Consider the following 21,481-nt stretch of genomic DNA (forward strand, 5'->3'; position numbering starts at 1 on the left):
CCCATAACTATCTTGGTGAGGATCGTGGTAGCAGGCAGGCAAGCATATTTCTGGAGCAGCAACAGAGAGCTCACATCTCCATCCATAATTAGAAAGCAGAGAGAGTGATTTGAAATGGCTCCACCCATTTCTGAAACCTCAAAGCCCACCCCTAGTGACAATACTTGTTTCAGCAAGGCCACACCTCCTAATCCCTCCACCCAACCCCCACCCCACTCCCACCCAGACAGCCACCAACTGGGGACCAAGTATTCAAATGTCTGAGACTTATGGGGAACATCTCATTCAAACTACCACACAATCCTTTTGAAAAGAAAAGAGTTTGGCAGTGTTCCTTCTGTTTTGATTGTGCAGAACAGTTTGAAGAGTCTTGGAATTAGCTCTTTGAAATTCTGGTAGAATTCTGTGCTAAAACCATCTGACCCTGGGCTTTTTTTGGGGGGGGGGGGACTTTTAATGACTGTTTCGATTTCCTTAGGGATTATAGGTCTATTTAAATTGTTTATATGGTCTTGATTTAACTTTGGTATGTGTTATCTATCCAGAAAATTGTCCATTTCTTTTAGATTTTCCAATTTTGTGGAGTATAGGTTTTTGAAGTATGACCTGATGATTCTCTGGATTTCCTCATTGTCTGTTGTTATGTCTCCCTTTTCATTTCTGATTTTGTTAATTTGGATGTTCTCTCTTTGCCTTTTGGTTAGTTTGGATAAGGGTTTGTCTATCTTGTTGATTTTCTCAAAGAACCAACTCTTTGTTTCATTGATTCTTTATATTGTTCTTTTTGTTTCTATTTTATTGATTTCAGCTCTCAATTTGATTATTTCCTGGCGTCTATTCCTCCTGGGTGAGTTTGCTTCTTTTTGTTCTAGAGCTTTAAGGTACCCCAGTGATGAGATTGGTGAATGCCCTCACTGTCATCATAGAGTCTTCATCCAGTAACTGATGGAAACAGATGCAGAGAGCCATGGCCAAGCATGAGGCCAAGCTCCAGAAGTCCAGTCAAAGAGAGGGAAGAGGTATTCTGTGAGCAAGGTGCATCAAGACCATGATGGGGAAATTTACAGATACAACTGAACCAAGCCAGTGGGAACTCATGAACTTTGGACCGACAGCTGTGGAGCCTGCATGGGACTGGACTGCGTCCTTTGCATGGGCAAGCTAGTTGTGTAGCTTGTTCTGTTTAAGGGGACCCTGACAGTGGGAATAGGACCTATCCCTGGTGCATGAATTGACTTTTTGGAGCCCATTGCCTATGGTGGGACACTGAACAGCCTTGATGCAGGGGGAGGGGCTTGGGCCTGCCTCAGCTGAATGTGCCAGATTTTGCTGACTCCCTATGGGAGGCCCTACCTTTTCAGAGGAGGGGATGGGGGTAGGCTGGGGAAGAAGGCTGGTGGGGAGCAGGAGGAGGGATGAGGGGGAATCTGTGGTTGGTATGTAGAATGAATAAAACATTTCTTAATAAAATTTAAAAAAAAGAAAATTGAAATAAGTGTATTAATGAAATTTAAAATATAGCAAGGAAAAGATTAATATGAAGCACATGTAACCACATTTATTTCCAAGAATATGACTGAGATGATTTGTGGTAGAGGTTCTGCCCTGTCCACCAATATGTCTCTGAATGACCTCCTTGCCCAGAGCATCTATCAGCTATTCTAATTATTATTATATTATCTATTATCATCAACTAATCTAAATATAACCCAATCATTTGCACAGTTTATTGGACCAGAATGGACACCCCAGCATGCCTGGGGTAGGAACAGTGAATGCTTCTAGGGTAAAGAGTGAGCTAGCTGCCCTTGGGAACATTCTGGCCTAGTTTATTCCCTCCCCTTGTATAAGGTACCTGGATTCTTATAGTAAGTAAACTCCTTTCTGCTGAAGCTGTCATGAACTACAGCCAAACAAAGCTGGTGGCATATAAATTGTGTTATGTTTTCTGGAAAATGTTGGCCACATACACTGAGAAAAATATGAAAAATATTTACAACTGATTCTTGGTTCTACTATCTCTTGGAGTGTGAGGGGTTCATCAGATTCAAGTACCTGAATAATCAGTACAATGTAATTTTTGATACCAACAATTTTTTTTTTAGAAAAATGGTAAACGTTCCAATTTGGTAATGCCCTGATTATATGAGGTATGCTTGCATCTTGTAACAGTATTAAAATGTCTGAGGAAATATAGTTAATGGGATACTAATTACTACGCAATGACACTGAGGGACAAACCTGTATGCAGAATTGCATCTACATTATGACTCCAACATCATAATTTACATATGTATGTATATATGATGAGTAAAACCATAGATGTATGGGGCCTAAAATAATGAAATGAACTTTTTTGTATTGAAGGACTAAATATGACTATTATTTTGTGCTTTCTAGAGCTTCTAAATTTCGTGCAATGACCATGCAGATAACTAGAGGCATCCGATTATTCAAAAACTTATGAGTAAAACAATGTATTAATTTAATGTTATAAGCAATAAAATTTTTTTGCTGTTGTATGAAAAACTTCAAAAAATTCAAAATAGTGTATCTGTCCCACACTGCTCAGCAGAACAAACGGTTCCTTCTTGATCTTTTCAACAGTGGGATATAAAACCTATATTTACCATATTAAACCATCAATCAGATCAAACAAAATAAAAAATACACTTGTACTTACATCCATGTCATTATAAAAATAGATGAGCTTCTATTTTAAATAATGAAGATCAGATACATTACAATAAAATTACTTTATTTTGAGGTAAACGACATCGCCAGATTTTCATCAAATGACAGTTTAGAGATATAGGTGTACATATATGTAGAGAATATATACTTTTTTAGAGAGCAAGGCAGATTTTAGGATATATAGTCTATTCACCACCAACTGTATACAATTTTTAAATGTGAAATAAAGCTGATGTACCTAGGAAGTCATGGTTACTACAAGCAGTTTGACTTTGATGTGCGACTTTGGTAACACGGCTACATAAATACACCACTAGCTGGCATTATTTGGGGGCAGTGGACATTTGTAAGACACTAGCTGAATTTTACAAAGGGGTCCTGAAACTTGATGACTACAGCTTAGCAAATCTTTGCACAATATGTGTAGTAACACAGACAAGTGGATTGCCATTACTAATGACCAAAGCGACAAAAAAAGGTTCTTTGCCATTTGGAAATTGAGCAGAACAAATAGCCTTGACCTCTCGCCTCTTGTTACTTGTCTAAATATTTAACATGTTCTACATACCTTCATGTGGAAATCAAAAGGAACATAGCAAGAGGGGATGGAGGAGACTGCATTTCTGCCAGCAAATGTTTTCCAGACCCACAAATCCATCCAGTTCCTGACTCTTCCTTTGGGCAGGCATCATCTATTAATGCAAGACGTGGCAAGGAGTGGCTCTGCTTGGTTGCTTGTCAAACCTTTCTTTGACAGTTCTAGAACACATCTGCAGTCCACCCAATGCATCTTCTGCTTAGATCCTGAGGCAAGGGTGAATGTTCCTTTGGTGGTGTGCTGTCTTGTTGGATGCTGCCCTGGCTTCTGTCAGGACACTAATTCACCAGCAGACTCTGGACCTGTCACTCCACCTCGAAACAGGACGCAGGCTTTTTGGCCGATGAGCTCATGTTATCCGAAGGGCGGTAGGAAAGAGTGCTCATTTTCGTAGACAGGCTTGAGTGGGACTTGGCCTTTGGGGGAATGTATTTCAGGAGTTGGAGAAAATATTTCTTAAATTTTTTCCCCAGAAAGCCATAAAACAGAGGGTTCAGGCAGTTGTTAAAATAAGCTATGCAGATAGTGATGGGCATGGCAGTGTCCACGATGTCAGAGATTTTACAGTCGCGGATGACACCCAGCTGAATCAGGACATCCAGAAAAGTGAATATTTGGTGGGGAACCCAGGAAAAGAAAAAGAAAAGCACAATCGCCATAATTATCCTAAAGATGTCGTCATTTCTTGGCTTGTTCTTCTGGATTTCATAAGCCTTCTTTAGGGCTTTCCAAATTAGAGTATAGCTGGTGAGAATGATCAGAAAAGGGAACATGAAGCCCAGAATGTTCTTAGTCAGGCCCAGCCCTATGGGGAGGGTTGAGTTCTGAGATTCATAATGAAAAGCACAAACTGTGATATTGGTGTTCTCGATGAAATACACATTTCGGTGGATAACAGCTGGCAAACTGGCCAAGCCAGCCAGCAGCCAGATGATGATGCAGGTGACTTTGGCCACCAGCATTGTGCGGCGGAGGCGAGACTTCATTGGGTGGACAATGGCCAGGTAGCGATCGATGCTGAGACAGGTGAGCAGGAACACACTGGCATAAAGGTTGAAACTGACACTGGCTGATGCGATCTTACAAAGGTGATTGCCAAAGGGCCAGCGGTATTCCATAGCGGTATAGACAGCCCACAGTGGCAAAGTCAGCAAAAAGCATAAGTCAGCCAAGGCGAGATTCAGAAGAAAAACACTGGCCACCGTCTTCAGCTTCATGTAAAAGTAAATGACAATCACCACCAAGCTGTTTCCAAATATTCCCACCACAAAGATGATGCTGTAGAGAGTAGGGATCATGACAAATATGTAATTGTGCCTGCCAGCCTTGGGGCAGTCATCTTGGATTCTTTTAATACCATCTTCAGTAGAAGAGTTGAGGATCATTTTGCTTTTCTGAGTTGCTTTCTCAGACACTATTCAAAATGCTCCTGGAGAAAACAAAAATCCAAAGAACATAAAAAGTTAAGTTTAAGTTCCAGTTGTAAATAAGCAATTTTCATTCTCAACCACAAATATAGTTGTAAAACTTAACTCTTTGGAAAAGATATTAGATCATATTTTCTGAAGAAACTCCATGAATTGATAAAGTCTATGATAGTCCACTTAATTTCTAGAGTGTATGCTTAGGTAGTGTTAAGTGGCCAACTATACAGAAAGCTTGAAGGTCATAGAATGATGGACCTCTTCTTCATAACCATAACCATAATTAACCCTTTGATTCTTAATACAAATTGTTAACTTGATAGGATGTAGACTCACCAAAATGGATATTTTTACCACACAAACAGAGTGAAAAATTAAAGACCTATATAGAAAAGTTCCTGAATGGATTATGAAAGGAAAATTGAGACTTCAACAATTAACAGGATTAGACCCAGCAGAAATTGTGGTACCCTTTACTAATGCTGAATTTGCCTCATTATGGGCAAAAAATTAACATTGGCAAAGAGCTTGCAGTAATTTCTTGGGAGAGATTAGCAACAAATAACCCCAAAGCAAGAGACTTCAGTTTATAAAAAGAACTAAATGGATACTTCTTCACATTGTATAAAGAACACCAGTTTCTAGAGCCTCTACATTCTATACTGATGTAAATAAATCAGAAAAGGCAGGTTTTAAGTCAGGAAAAATAAGTAAAGTGGCTTAAACCCCTTATGATTCCCTCAAAAGTCAGAATTATATACTATTCTCATGGTATTATTAGATTTTCCAGAATCTCTTAAAATAGTTACTGACTCTCAATATGCAGAAAGAGTTGTTTTACATATTGAAACTACTAAACTTATTCCAGATGATTCAGAATTAACTTTGGTACTTATTCAATTACAATAAATAATCAGAAATAGAAATTATCCCTCATATACAACACATATGAGATCCTATACAGGTCTACCAGGCCCTCCAGTACAAGATAATGATGAAATTGATCATTTGTTGGTAGTAAATTGCTAGAAGCCTCAGAATTTCATAAGAAACACCATGTTAATAGCAAAGGTTTGAAGAAAGATTTTTCTGTCACTTGGCAACAAGCCAAGGAAATTATAATGAAATGTCTTACTTATTCTTTGTATAAACACACTCCACTACCTGCAGGAAGTAACCCTAAGGGTACTTAAAGAAATGAAATTTGGAAAATGGATGTGTTTGATTTTGTTGAATTTGAAAATTGAAGTATGTGCACCATACCATAGATACATATTCAGAATTTCAATGGGCAACTTCTTTAAGTTCTGAAAAGGCTGATTCTGTAATTATGCATTTATTCGAAGTTATGGCCATTATGGGAATAGCTGTACAAATTAAGACTGACAATGCTCCAGCATATATCTCTAGTAAAATGAGACAGTTTTTTTTTTTTGCGTATTACAGCATAAAGCATATTATAGGTATACCACACAATCTTATAGGACAAATAGTTATAGAAGATCTATTCTCACTTTAAAATATATGTGTAATAAATGGAAAGGGATAATAAAACCCCCATAGACAGATTACACAATGTTTTATTAACTTTAAATTTTTTAAATACTAATGAGATAGAAACAATAGCTGTGGAGAGAGACTGGATAGTAAAAAAACAAAACTGCTAAATTAAATCAACTAATATATTTTAAAGATGTGTTGACCTCAGAACAGAAAGCAGAATATGTATTACATTGGGGAAGAGGTTTTGATTTTGTTTCCACAGGAGAAGAAAAGCTATGGATGTGATCAATATTGATAAAGATTAGATTCAAATAGGACAGACCTCTTGATTAGGAGAGGTGATAGTTCATCAAAAAAGCATGACATTCATTCTAAACTAACTTATAAGACTAAGAAATGACTTTCATTTGATCAGATATAACCTGCTAAAAAAAATGGAGGGGGGAACTCCCCAAAGTTAGGGTTGGGGCAGAGTTTTGTTTTTGTCTTTCCAGAAGAATAAAAGCATCCAATTAAGGAATCTGAAGATGATTGGACAAGTGAGACATCTGAAGAATAAGGGAGAATCACTCAGAGAAAATGTCCAAAGAAAAAGAGTAAATTAGATTAATGGTAAAGCACACTTCAAACAGGATAAAATTTCAACCTTCCCAAATATTTGCTTCTGATGTTCTTTACAGACATATAAGGCAAATGGTCTTTTTCTAGTTCCAATTCAATTAAAAATTAAAGCAGGCTTTGGAGTTGGAGTGTGGCTCTTTCCTTCTATAAACCCAAGCATTCTTGTTAAAGAAAATCCAAAATCTCTGTTTCATGTCAGAAGAGTGACCTGGTATGAGACAGAATTAAAACCAAAATTAAGGGACTATTCTATTGCCACTAATCTCATAATCCTCTGGTTTTATTTTGATGCTTTAAACTTTTCTTAAGGTATAAATATTATCTCAAAATATTGAAGATTATAATATATATTTAAATTTTTTTGATGTGGTATTAATGGTCATATAGAGTACTAACTAATTCTAGAAATAAGCTTCATTTAGCTTCCTGTATGTGATTTTGGGCTTGTGTCTGAAGCAGGTACTAGGAACTAAGTTTGTGTCACTAGATGTACTTAACAAATTATAGTCCTTTAACATCTCAGAGATCTGCTGCAGATGATATTTAAAATATTTAAGTTTTCTGCAGTGAACCATGACCATTCCTAGCAGTGACCTTTGAAGTCTCCAAAGGATGTAGGAAGCCCACAATGATGAATCCACCTGGATTGTAGTAATGCACTAACCTGACAAACACCACCCAAAGATCAACTCTGGACTACAAACTGTTCAGGACAACCTCAGAGTGGTTAGCTGAGATGATCCAGCCTCACAGACTATGTCAGTCAGGATTTCAGATATGTCCTGCAGTTTCCCATCACACAGAGACTGGACAACAGCTTTCTCTCCCAGGATTTGACCATTATCTCAATTTTCTCAGAGTTTCCTAAGATGCCATCACCTCCAGACAACAGGAAGTAATTTTAAGAACACAACACCTAGCCGGGCGTGGTGGTGCGTGCCTTTAATCCCAGCACTCAGGAGGTAGAGCCAGGCAGATCTCTGTGAGTTTGAGGCCAGCCTGTTTTACAGAATGAGATATAGGACAGGCACCAAAACTACACAGAGAAACCTTGTCTTAAAAAACCAAAAAGAAAAGAAAAGAAATGTAGGTTAGTATTTAGTCATCTAAAACAATCAAATTTGTGCCCATATTAGATAGGTTTTCAAGGTCAAATAAAGATATACATTTTAAATAGATGGTCTTCAAACACTTCAGAGACCTACAGAATATGGTATTTAAGATGTTTTAGTAGCATAAGGCTTTTTATGACAGTGAGACATGTCTGCTCCTGGCAGCACCAATATACTTTGTAGAGAGCCGTGCACGGCCGTGCCTCAAAGATGGCGCCAGCGTCCGGCTTCTGCCTTCTGGACGGCAGGTGCTCCTTATTTGGCTAAGGCTAGGATCTGGCTTGCTTCCGCACACCTGGACCTAATCTGGCTTGCTTGCGTATGTCTGACCCTATCAGCGTTGTCCACGTGGCACTACGGGGTTGATTGCCCAGTGGCTATAAAGGGCGTGGGCTGGCTTTCCCTAAGAAGATCGGAGGAGGGAGGAGATCAGAGTGAGAGTGAGAGAGTGAGAGTGAGAGTGAGAGTGAGAGTGAGAGTGAGAGTGAGAAGATGGCTTTCCCCGGGGTCAGAAGATTGTCTCAAGGTTCCTGAATAAACTGCTTGGAGAAGAGCCTGGCATCGCGTCTTCCTTGCTGGTCGAGGCGGACGCAACAATACTTCAAAAAGGGATGATGGGCATTGAAGAATCTTCATATGGAGTCTGCTTTCATTGTGGCAAAGTTAACCACTGGTCAAGAAACTTCTCTTGCCTTAACTGCTGACAGTAAGCTATCCAAATTAGACAAGCAGGACACAAAAGAAGATGACTACTGAACTTTGCTAAGACAAGGTAGGATGGTCCTCCAAAACTTTCTGCTTCACAGAAAAGTCTGTCAGATATTCTAGGCCTGTATATCAAAGATGGATTCCCCAGTGTTGCAGAGGAACCTTGGGTGACTGTCCAGGCAGCCAGCTGTCTCTGTTGTTTCTATAGTTTTGGAAGTTGTTTGCTCTGCACTTCCTGTTTACTCAGGTAATATATCCTTCTCAGCTCTATGAAAGAGTTGAAGACTAGATAGCTATAGTTACAGTTTTCCTAATTACCAAATTCAGAAAAGAAACTCACAAAAGAGATGTAAAATGTATAAGGTTGAGAGACATAAAAGCTTAAGTTGTTTGTCTACAAAGATGTTTTAAGGTCTAAAAATATATTTCTAAGTTGGTAATACAAGTTATGATACAAAGTGAATTAGGTACAAGACTTTGCACTCACCACGATAGGATAGATAATAGAGTATTTTCTCCAAAGTTGCCAAATATAAATGGACTGCATATTGTGGATGTAATTCTTTCTTGATAATTGTTCTTATTGTACATAGTTTTACTTTGTTAAAGTTAAAACCTTTCCTTTTTATTTAGAATATACCTGATAACTGCTCTTAGTGTGTATCATTGTACTATGTTAGAGTTAAAAACCTTTCCTTTTTATTTAGACAAAAAGAGGAAATGTTGTTGGATATTTGTTTGCTTTAAGTTTACCTTGAATCAGAGGGTGGAGTCAGTGATTAGCTGACCAGAATTAGCCATAGAGGTTTTGGAGGACCCAGATACAGGGTGCAGGAAGATATAGGGAAGGGCTTGGAGAGATTCAATCTTTTTGATCTGGAAAGCATGGAGAGGCAGGATCAGCTGATCGTTCCTCCACCACTTTTTGGATCAATCAGGTTTTTACCTCAATATCTGACTTCCCAGTTTTTAATTAATAATAGAACACTATAAATAAATGCTTCATCTATGAAACTAAGAACTTAAAAAAAAGACCCTGTATGTGTTCCCCAGTTACAGTGAGAAGAAGTATGGGTCTGTGTGAGTATGTCTGTAGGTAAAGAAACTCAATTTCAGAGAATATTGCTACTAAGTTAAAAAATGACATTAATTACTCAGAGTAGCTTGAAATTTGTTTCCAATGTAACTCAATTAATTAATCTTTAACCTCACAGGAATGTCACATCTGGATCTTATTCATTAAACTATTTATTTAATTTCACAATCTTGGGGATAAAAATTATTAGTATCCTCCCTTAGTAATAGTTAAAATAGCTGCCTTTTGCTTATTGTATCAGTAGACTTAAGTTGGGGTAGGAAGGAATGCTCAATATGACCAACAGATAAGGTTAAGAGTGGGGACAGAGACTAATATCTGAGATGCTTTGCACAAAAGCTCCAAAATTAGCATTCAAGAACAATCTATTAGCAGAGAGGAAGAGTGAACATGCTCATCCCTTTGGCTAATAGATCTAGCTGGAGTTGCTGGAGCCAGCAGAAGCTCTCCAGAGATATACTAGAGCAGGGGTTCTCAACCTTCTTAATGCTGAGACCTTTAATACAGTTAGTTCTTCATGTTGTGGTAACCCTCAACCATAAAATTATTTTCACTGCTGATTCATAACTGTAATTTTACTACTGTTTTGGATATTTGTATTCATACTGTAATGCAAATATCTGTGTTTTCCAATGATCTTAGACAAGCCCTGTGAAAGTGTCATTTGACCTTCCAAAGGGGGCACAACCCACAGGTTGAGAACTATTGCACTAGAGTGTGTGAAGGTGATCTATGACTCATTACAATAATAAAATGCATACCCCTGATGGAGAAGAAGCAAAGGAGACTGTTTGGAAGTTGTGCAAAGAGTTACATGTTACAGAGAACATGGGAGAGAAAACCCAAGCTATGTCCATGAGCCAAAATGCCCATGAAACTTGACAAAAAAAAGTCCTATCTTCTATACAGCATGACCACTGAGCTTCTAAACTCTTTCTCTGACCCTGCTCACTTGTTCCTTTGGAATTACAACCTTCCAATAGTGTCTCTCACTTAGTTTACTACTATTCATGTGACTCTGTCTAATCACTTGTTCAGGGACACACAAACTTGAATCCATACACAGGTGGCACCCACATCCCATTATCCTCTGAGATCACAGGGGACAGTGTTCTTTCTATAGCTCTTCACCATATATAGGGTAAAACTGTTTATTATTTAACTTTCAGCTGTCTGGATGTTGATTTCCACTAGATCATTCAAGGCTTACCTATGAGGTAACTGCTGGGGATGTCTTTCTGTATGTTGTGAATGTGTTGCTCTGATTGATTGATAAATAAAATGCTGATTGGCCAGTAGCCAGGCAGGAAGTATAGGTGGGATAAGCAGAGAGGAGGATTCTAGGGAGTGGAAGGCTGAGTCAGGAGATGCAGCCAGCTGCCGCCAAGAGAAACAAGATGTAAGATACTGGTAAGCCATGAGCCACATGGCAAGGTATAGATTTATAGAAATGTGTCAATTTAAGATATAAAAACTAGATAGCAAGAAGCCTGCCACAGTCATACACTTTGTAAGTAATATAAGTCTCTGTGTGTTTACTTGGGTCCAAGCAGCTGGCTGCAGGGCCGCAGGAGCTGAACAGAACCAGAAAAACTTTAGCTACAAATGACGCTCAATGGCTCAAGTTTCCACCTGAAACCTGAGAATATTTAATAAACAATTCTAAATGGAGTCAAAAATGACTTCCTAGTTGTGTCTCATGTGGGCGGTGAGACACTGTAACATGTGGGCTTGAGCTACTCTGCAGCGGGTTCAGAGCATGTAGGCTTGACCTACACCATGTTACATAGAGGTATCTCCAACCTGTGTACTATGCTGTGTGGTGGATTTAGCCTTTGCTAGTGAAAACAAAAAAAAGGTTTCTGGGCTACATGCTGCTTTGATAGAAGCATAGACCCACTGCTTCTGAGAGTTAATGGTATACATGGCTTTCAGACCCAGAGATGGTGGTTAACATACCACCTCCATGTTGGGAAGCTGAGGTGAGCAGAGCCAGCAATCACAACTGCCATTTTAGTCTTAGTAATGCTGCGATTTAAAGCAAGAGATTCACAATAAGACAGATTCAGATGAAATAAACCTCTAAACAGTTTACAGTATGGGTAAAAATGTACATAGACTTAGAAGAGAGAAAAAAGTAATATATACACTTATAAAAAGAAATAGTTTTAAAAAATAAAGTCTTTAAAGAGAAAGTAAAAGTAATATAAAAAATAAGCTACGTAAAGATGGATATCACACAGAGAATCTGGATTTTGTTGTGTTTGGGATTTTTAACTACAAAAAAATTTGATTGTAAAGGCTGCTAAATTAAGCCAATATATATATTTTAAAGGTATCTTAACTTCAAATTTTGGATCTAAGGATATGTTGCTTTGGAAAAGAGGCTCTGATTTTGTTTCCACAGAAAGCAAGAGGCTATGGATTTGTTCCAAATTAAGATACATCAGGTTTGACCAGCCAAGACCCCCTGAAAGGTCTCTGATGACACCATGGCCCAGATGAGCCAACATCCAGAATGGTTTGAAGGCAACTGGCTCAGACGATACACCCTCATGAACTACTCCATAATCCTAAAATTTTCTTTATGTCCCCATAAGAATACAGTGCCTTCATCCAGCAGGAAGTAGTATGAGAAGCTACACCCAAATTCCCAAATATACCAAGCTGGCTTTGGAGATGGAATTGGCTTACTCCTTCTCTAAACCCAAGCATATTGCTAAAAATAAGAGGTTGAAAGATTCTCCTGTCCCATATCAAAAGAGCCCTCTGGTGTGGGACAGAGGAAAAGCCAATAATTTTATTTAAAGCAGGTTGATTATAAATACAATCTCTTTCTAAAGAAGAAAAGGGGATCGTATCGATATGTAGGATGAAAGGGTAGATTAATGAACCTGCTTTTAAAGAGCAACAACTTGTTTAGAAATGTTTTACATTGCTATGGATTTTAGTTTATTGATACAAGTTTAAACTTAATTTTGTTATACTGTATATATATTTCTACTCTCGTTTGAGGTATTATGTTTATGTAACTCATTTAGATTGCAATGGATAATTAAAGAATACAGATTAATAATTAGTCTTCTATGATAGTCAAACTTATAGTCATGTTTTCTAGGTACACATAGATATAATTCAATTAGGTAGGTAATCTTCAAACACTTCAAAGACCTACAGAATATGGCATTTAAAATGTTTTAAAAATTTAGACTTTCTGGACAGTGAGACATGCCTGCTCCTGGCAGCACTGCTTTACTTCAGAGAGGAGGATGGGCATCAAAGACACTCTATATGGAGTTTATCTTCTTCTTGGCAAAAATAGCCATTTGGGCAGGAAACTGTTCTTGCCTGGACTGCTTGATCGATGGACATGCAGGACCCATAGGAAGGTGACCACTGATCTTTGCTTGGCAAAATGGTCCTTCAAGTTCCTGGTTCACAGAGGAAACTGCCAGACATTCTACAGGACACAGAGAGAAGTGACTGAGAGACTCTAGGCCTGTGGGCTGAAGACAGATGCCCCAACTTTACAGAGGAACTTAGGATGACTGTCCAGGCTGCCAGCCATCTCTGTCTCCTCTTGCAAGATTCCCAAAAGTTGCTTGCATCTGTCTCCTGTTTCTCGGGTAATATTATGTCCTTCTGAGGTCTTTGATGTAGTTGAAGACTAGATAGTTATAATTTTCTTAGTTATAATAAAAGATAAGTGAGATATGAAACCTTAGACTCACAAATACAGGGTAGATAGGATATCTTCTTTAATTTTGCCAAATACAAATAGACTAGATATTATAACTGTAATTCTTGCTTGATAATTGTTTTGTTATCTGTAATTTTACTATGTTAAAGTTAAAATCTTCCTTTTTGAAAAAAAAAAAGAAAAGGGGAAGTGCTGGGGATGTCTTTCCGTATGTTGTGAATGTGTTGCTCTGATTGATTAATAAATAAAATGCTGATTGGCCAGTAGCCACAGAAAGTATAGTATAGGCAGGATAAGCAGAGAGAAGGATTCTAGCAAGTACAAGGCTGAGTCAGGAGATGCAGGCAGCTGCTGCCAGGAGAAACAAGATGTAAGATATCAGTACTGGCCGGGCAGTGGTGGTGCATGTCTTTAATCCCGGCACTCGGGAGGCAGAGCCAGGTGGATCTCTGTGAGTTCGAGGCCAGTCTGGACTATCAAGTGAGTTCCAAGAAAGGCGCAAAGCTGCACAGAGAAACCCTGCCTCAAAAAACCAAAAAAAAAAAAAAAAAAAAAGATATCGGTACTGGACTAGACCTTCTGAATAAGTGAGACAGTCGTTAAGTTTGAACTGTTTGGGGGTCCCCCAGGCAGTGGGACTGGCACCTGTCCCTAGTGCATGAGGTGGCTTTTTGGAACCTAGTGCCTATGGTGAGACACTTTGCACAGCCTTGGCACAGAGAGGAGAGGCTTAAACCTGCCTCAACTGAATGTGCCAGGCTCTGCTGACTCCCCATGGGGGACCTTGCCTTGGAGGAGGTGGGAATGGGGGTGTGGGTTGGGGGGTGGGAGGATGGAGGACAGGAGAATCTGTGACTGATATGTAGGATTAATGGAAAATTTCTTAATAAAAAAAAAGAAAAATGTGGCTATAAAGTGAACTGGGATACCCTTACATGCAATTTCTTTCCTTTTGCTGCTTGAACCTATTTTCCTTATCATTGTGCTTTGACATAACTGTGAGAAGATAATTGTATCTTCTCTCAGACATCATTGGTTCTAGATGCTGGCCTTTAAGTTTTTCCCAGACTTCGGAAATTTTCTGTTATTATTTCTTTTACTGAGGTTTTTCCCCCCCTTTGCCACTCAAACGTCCCTCCTCATCTCAGGTAACTTGCAAATTGTACATTTAATGGTGTCCCAATGTTTCCTAAAGCTTTCTTCATTCCAGTGAACTCATTTAGCTTGTCTGACTGTATTTTCCATAGACCACAATTGAGCTTCGTGATGCTTTCTGAATTTTTATTTCTTATGTTTGTAATGTCTTGTGTTGCATTTTAAATTTCATCTCAAGGATTTTTTTTTCATGACTTCCATTTCTCTGTTCATTTTATTGGAAGTATTGGATTGTGCTATTGTGTGTCTTGAAGCTACTGGACATTCCTGATAACAGTCATTTAACAACTTCACAGATACCAATTGCTCTATGGACAGTTTATGCTGCATGAGTTGTTACGTTAGGTTAGGTACTAACTAGTTTTCATGGCAGCGTGACCCAAGCTGGATTCATTTCGGAAGAGGGAACCCCAATTGAAAAAATGTGCTGGCCATATTGGCCCATGAGCAAGCCTGTGCTACATTTTCTTGATTGACAATTGATGTGGGCACCAGTTCAATGAGGGAGGCGTTACACCTGAGCTGGTGGTCATCAGTACTATAAGAAGGTAGGGTGAAGAAGCCATGAGGAGCAAGCCATCTAACAAACAGCATTCTACCATGGCTCTGCATCAGCTCCTACCTCCATATTTCTGCCCTGTTTTAGCTCTTGCCCTCACTTTCCTCATTGGACTACGACCTGAGAGTTTTAAGATGAAATAAACCCTTTCCTCCTCAAAAAAATAAAAATAAAAATAAAAAAGATACCAGTAAGCCACAAGCCATGTGGCAAGGTATAGATTTATAAAAATGGGTTAATTTGAGATATAAGAACTGGATAGCAAGCAGCCTGCCACGGCCATACAGTTTATAAGTAATATAAGTCTCTGTGTGGTTACTTGGGTCCAAGCGACTGGCCTCAGGGCCGCAGGAGCTGAACAGAACCAGAAAAACTTTAGCTACAGGTAACCATTTGTAGAGTAAGGATGCCAAATGCAGAAAGTAGGCATGGTTTCCCAACAAGACACATCTTTACAGAGTGCTGGAGCTAAAAGTGATTCTTTGGGATTTCAGGAATAACCAGGTGCTTGGGAAGGAATTCTGTAGAGATTCCTGAAAATATTCCCTCCTAGGTTTTACATAATCACTTACATGACTCTGAAAATGGATACTTTTTTCCTATCAGCCCATCAGAAAAATTTGTGAGAGACAGAGAGAGAGAATGAACATGAGACAGGAAAGATTCCTATTGCACTGTGGCTTTTTCCCTGATGCATGAAACAGACATCTCAAAACCGTCTTGGCACAGAGAGAACCTCTGCCCCGGTAGTCATGGCAATGGACCAAGCAGAATAGTACAGTGACGCAGTGATGGCTGAGACTACAGCACAGCAATGGTGTTGGGACTCCATGACGGGAAAAGAATAGGATACCAGGACCCTCATCGGGTGCTCCGCCACCGCTTTCTCCCGCCTGTCCCACTGTGGAAGGTTCCTGAGTAGTGGCAGTTAATGACAACGGGGCTTCATGGTGCCACTTTCGTGATCTCATCACTCACACAGCAATGGCACAGCTGTTTGGGGGTCACTGTGCTCCTGTCAGTAACCCATGACCCACACTCCTGTACTAAGCCCAACAAGATCATTGGTTCACCATGATGAACTCAATCTGTTATTGATGTCCAAGTAGAATAGGTATCTGTTCACATTTCTCCCGGAAAAATCAAAGGCAGGTTTTTAAGAGGGCTTTTTGCCTTCCTCCGTAGGTAAAGTCCCTATCTGAAGGTTTAGTTTCCATCCTCATTATTGTTAACAGTAGCCTTGATTAGGGCCCTGTGGAGGCCAATTAGGGATAGTGGTTTCCCTGGCCTGGTAGAGGCCTAGCATTCCAAGCTGTATCAAAACAAAAGAGCAGGTAGGCCAGTCATCTTGTTAAATCCAGAAAGCAGGACCACCCTTAGGAATGCAGATCCACTGGAAGCCATAAGACACAGGAGGAACTTTTATCCCTTAATGAGAGAATGTAAGTTTTCTTCCCAGGATGCCCCCCACCCCCGAGCAGCCCAGGAGAGTCCTGGGGTTCTGTTAGATCTGCCTATCTTTCTGGGCCCTGACTCAGAGGTAGAATTTCGCTTTTTCTGCTCTTCTTTCTTTTGGGTGCTAGCCAGAACTCAAGTAAACTTTACCCAGTGCTCAGGACTTCCTTAGCCTTTCTCTGAAGGCTCCTCTTTCCACTTTCAACACAGAGCGATTTGTCTGTCACGTGGCTGACCTCCATGTTCATTCAAACAGCTGTGCCCTCTCCTCCTTCCTCAGCTCCTGGAACTGGCCTACCTGGCAGGAATGAATGTATCCCAAAGAGATGCTTTATGCTTCCCTCTTTGGCTATCAGACTATTGCAAAAATGGAGTTGAAGAAATGACAATTTCTCTCAGGAATCTCCTGCTGTGAGAGGAAATAGCTGAAGCCCTGAAAGGGGCTCTTGTCCTGGAGAGAAACTTATGACAGGTCAGAGACCTCACGGGAGAGACCTGGAGCTGAGACAGTGGTGGGCATGGGACCATACCTTGACATAAACATATCCCTTTTTTTCTATTAACTTCTTCCTTCCAGTCAGGACCCTGAAGAAGGGCTCTAGAAGGGCCACCGGATCTCTTTGTCTCTGTGGCCACATTAAATGAATCTCTTTTGCTGCTTTACTTATAAATTGGCTCCTTAAATGGACTCATTGAGGATAAATGGCTGAATTTGGCTTGTTTGGGGCACAGGCTGTGACCCCTAAGTCCAGTAACAACTTGTGAGAAATGTGAGGGGTTTTGTTTTGTTTTTCCTATTAAAGATGGCTAGCCCACCAAGGGCTCCTATTCTCTGTCCACCTCTCCCATCCTGAGAGATTCTTGTGTATTTGTCTGTTTGCCCAAGCCCTGGATACCAGGCATTCCTGAGACTTGACTCTCTTCCACCCTTCCCCTTTGCTCCAGTTCTGAGTTATCCAATTGTGTCAGTTTATTAGGTCAAGCTCCCACCAAGGGGGTGACACAGAGTCACCACCCTGTGATGGGATAAAGACCAAGTGAACCACTCCATTCCCACTCCCGCCCCCGCCCCGTGTGCTCCATCACTTGCTTTGGGTTGCTAAGAACTTTTTCAAAAGTAAAGTGCCTTGCCTAGTTACTTCCACTTTGTGCCTGTGTCTCTTTGCCCAATATTAGGAATATAGGAATATTCCAACACACCCCCATCTGGGGATCTATAATAAACTCTCTAAAACTCATCCTGTGTCATCTGGGAGTTTCTTTCTTCCAATTCACAGAACAAGAACCCCACTGGCTCAGGGCAGCATTTGGTGGCCATCAAATTTCCAGGAAACTGGCTTGCAAGAAAGACTCCTTTGTCCTAAAAGACGGCCCAGCATTCCCCTTTCATTTCCTTGTCCCTTTCACCGAGCTTAGGCACCCTAAACCCTCTCCCTTCACTTGTGGAGTCCACGCACAAACATGGTCTGCTCTGCATGTCACATTCTCTGTGACGCCTTCCCAACTGCTCTAGTAGCTTTGGAACTTTGGATATAGATCTTGACACTTTAATCATCTTGACATATTTGCTTTCCCCACTGGTCTGCCAGCTGCTTGAGGAGAGGCCTGTTCTGAATCATCTTGTTTACTACTGTAAGCCCCGCAATATTCCAGGGGGCAGATGATAAATGACTCCTGAATGAGAGAGTGTGTTATCAGGGAACACAGTGTCCCCTCTGCAGGTTCTTACTCTCAAATTTAAAAACAGACTCAGAAGGAACCTAGACGGCAATTTTATTAGAATGTGAGAGAAAAACTACTGCGCAGACAAGCGACCTTGGAAGCTTCTGGAAGAGGGAACCTAGAGAGACAAGGATGGAACGCTGTTTGTTGAGATGGAGTCAAAAGAGGCAGGAAGGACCAGCAAGGGAATCTGGGAGAGCTTCCTGGGGTCAAGGGCATTAGAGAAAGAATACACAGACCAGCCAGGCGAGCATCGCAGTAGGACTGTGGCCAGTGTCCGAAACGTAGCCAGAAAGAGGAAAATGGGAACACTGAGTTCAAGTTAAACCTTGGTGGGTGGGTTTAGCAGGGAGAGTCTGTCCTCCGAGAGGAGGGGCTTCTGAGCTGCACACCTCATTCAGGGGTAATTTTTCCACTCATCTTAGCATGTCTTCGGGTGTATTGTGTTTCTTTGGGATTCTGACACACACAGGCTCTTCTTTTCTGGTAGAGTCTATTTGGTGTTCTGCTTGCTTCTTGTACCTTGATAGGCAGCTCCTTTGGGTTAGGGAAAGTTTCTTCTATGATTTTGTTGAAAATATTTTCTGTGTCTTTGACCCTGGTCTCTTCTTCTTCCTCTATTCCTGGTATTCTTAGATTTGGTCTATTCATAGTGTCCCAGATTTCCTGGATGTTTCTTTGGCCAAGGCATCCGTTTCTTCTATCTTGTCTTCAATGCCTGAGATCCTCTCTTCGGTGTCTTGCACTCTGTTGGAGGCTTACCTATGAGGTTTATGTTTGACTTCCTAAATTTTTCATTTCCAGTTTTACCTCAGTTTGGGTTTTCTTTAGTGAGTCTATTTCTACTTTCAAGTCTTGAACTGTGTTTTTGTTTTTGTTTGTTTTCATTTCATTCGACTGTGTTCTCATAGATTTCATTAAGGTATTTATTAATGTCCTTTTTAAGATCATTGTACATTTTTATAGTTGCTATTTTGAAGTCCTTGTGCCTCAGCTATATCACATTTCTCTGGACCTACTGCAATAGGGTTGCTGGGTACTGGTGGAGACAGTCTTGGGTTAATGATTCTGGTTTGGGGGTTGATGTTTAGGCATCTAGGGTTGGGATGATTGAGGTGATTTGGGGTATTGCTATCTGGTCTTGTCTTTATTGGGTGAGGTTTGGTTCCGTGGTTTCTGTTGCCCTCTCTGGATCTTAGGAAAGTGGTGTGTCTATGGGTTGCCTGGTAGAGAGTGCTTCTGACTCCCTGCCATGTTTCTAGGTATCCTTGGATGACTCAAAGGAATGGGAATGGGCTAGAAGGGGGAATGGGAGAACCCACAGGGAGGAGGAAAGCTGGGTCCACTGCAAGGTTTGGCAGAGTCCCCAGGAACACTGGTAGAGAGGGAAGACAGGTCTCTGCAAGTGGCCTCCTACAGGGCTCTGGATGGGACTGGGGAATCTGCAGTGGAGGCTCGGAAGGAGAGAGAAGATCACCTAACTGGTTTCTAGACCAGTGTGGCTACTGAGTTTCCAGGGAGACAGTGTTTTTAGCTATTGGCAGCTGACACAGAGGAGCTGGAATGGGCTAGAATGGGGTGCTGAGAGGGTCCACAGGCAGGAGGAAAGCTGAGTCTGCCTTGATGTTTGGTGATATCCCTAGGGAATAGAGGCAGAGAGGGAGGACAGGCCCAGGAGATGGTCTGCTACAGGGCTGGGGATGAGACTGAGGAATCTGCAGTGGAGGATGGGAAGGAGAGTGTGGATCACCTACGTGATTCCCAGGCTGGCATGGCCAGCCGGTTCACAGGTAAAGGATGCCACCAGGTATTGGCAACTAACACAAGGGAATGCAAATGGGCTAGAAGTGGGTGCTGAGAGGGTCCACAGGAAGGAGGAAAGCTGGGTCAGCCATTTGGGTGGGCAGAGTCCCCAGGGAGTAGAGTACTGGAACAGACAGATTTTTGAGGGATGTTTTCCTGTCCAGATAATTAGGCCCATTTTTGTTAGCTCATGGGAGAGGTGATGCTGTGTCTTTATATAGTCTTTTAGACAGCTTAGAAAGTCCTGCCTCCCCACCCAGAGCCGGAGATCCAACCCTGATCCATTCTTGAGACCAAGCTAAACTGTGCATTACAAAGAATTTAAGAAAACTTTAAAAACTAAATCTATGGAATAATTATGCTTACTGTGAAGAAATAGCTTTCACTTAAGAGGCTTCCACGAACCTACCACCTCCACCTTCCTCTTGTTCATATGTTGTTTTAAATCTTCAGGACAGGCAGCTATGCTGTCCCCTTGCCATATGGCATTTCAAATTCTAAGAATGGTCAGTTGTGATACTGTCCCCATCCTTTGAACCAGTGTGTTACAGAGACATGGAAAGTACAACCCAAAGCTGGTTGCAAAAAAGATGCCATCTTCCTCCACTATTCTGAGCTTGGTAATGTCTTCCTAGCTACTGAACAAGTGGATAGTATGTGAGTGGGTGGCTGAGTCTAAGGCACATACACTGATTTCTGGCAGGCTCATGGAATCAAGTCACCCTGCTCCTCACTCACAGAAAACACCAGGGTCAAACCAAACTTTTGGGCAAGAAAACAAAGTAGGCAGAAAGCTCTAGAAATGGGCTTAGAGGACAGTCAACAGTTAAAAGAAGGATTAACATGTACAACCTAGGGCTCTGCTTTGGGGGAGAGCTACTGCTTTTTTTTTTTTTCTCAGAAGAAGGACTTCCTCATATTTTATTGACTTTTCCACTAATCTTATTATACTTTTTGAACTTATGCCTGCGTAGCAGTATAATTTCTAGATAATTCTTTATGAAAGTTAATTACTGCATAAAAATTGTTTTGGCTAGCAGTCATTCATATCTTAACAAGGATTAATCAGTTTACCTCTTTGCTCTTCTTGCACAGTGTTACAGTATAATCCTAGCACTCAGGAGGTGGAGGCAAGAAGATAAGGAGTCCACAGCCTACCTTAGCATCACTGGAGGCCAGCCTGAGGTACATGAGAGTGTGTTTAAAAAAAAAAAAAGACACTAAAAACCAGCAGGAAGGGATTTATTTAATGCATACAAGTCTCTGGGGAGCCCTAGCTGCCAGGGCTAGGAGGAAATGATCCTCTCCTCCCTCTTTGCTCTATTGACCCT

The 21,481-nt window shown here is 40.7% G+C and overlaps 1 protein-coding gene across 3 annotated transcripts in view; it reads right to left on the reverse strand.

Annotated features, from left to right (window-relative positions):
• Positions 1–2,737: 2,737 nt before the first annotated feature.
• LOC128104200 (type-1 angiotensin II receptor A) overlaps positions 2,738–21,481 on the reverse strand; it is a 60,543-nt gene continuing 41,799 nt past the window's right edge. For all 3 annotated transcript variants that reach the window (XM_052728996.1, XM_052728998.1, XM_052728997.1), the window contains one exon: positions 2,738–4,721. In XM_052728996.1, coding sequence (XP_052584956.1) covers positions 3,598–4,677 — 1,080 coding nt within the window. In that variant the 5' untranslated portion in view covers positions 4,678–4,721 and the 3' untranslated portion in view covers positions 2,738–3,597. The remainder of the gene's footprint in view (positions 4,722–21,481) is intronic.

The sequence above is a fragment of the Peromyscus californicus genome, unplaced genomic scaffold (genome assembly GCF_007827085.1).
Source record: "Peromyscus californicus insignis strain IS unplaced genomic scaffold, ASM782708v3 Scaffold_8__1_contigs__length_139910024, whole genome shotgun sequence".
NCBI lineage: Eukaryota > Metazoa > Chordata > Mammalia > Rodentia > Cricetidae > Peromyscus > Peromyscus californicus.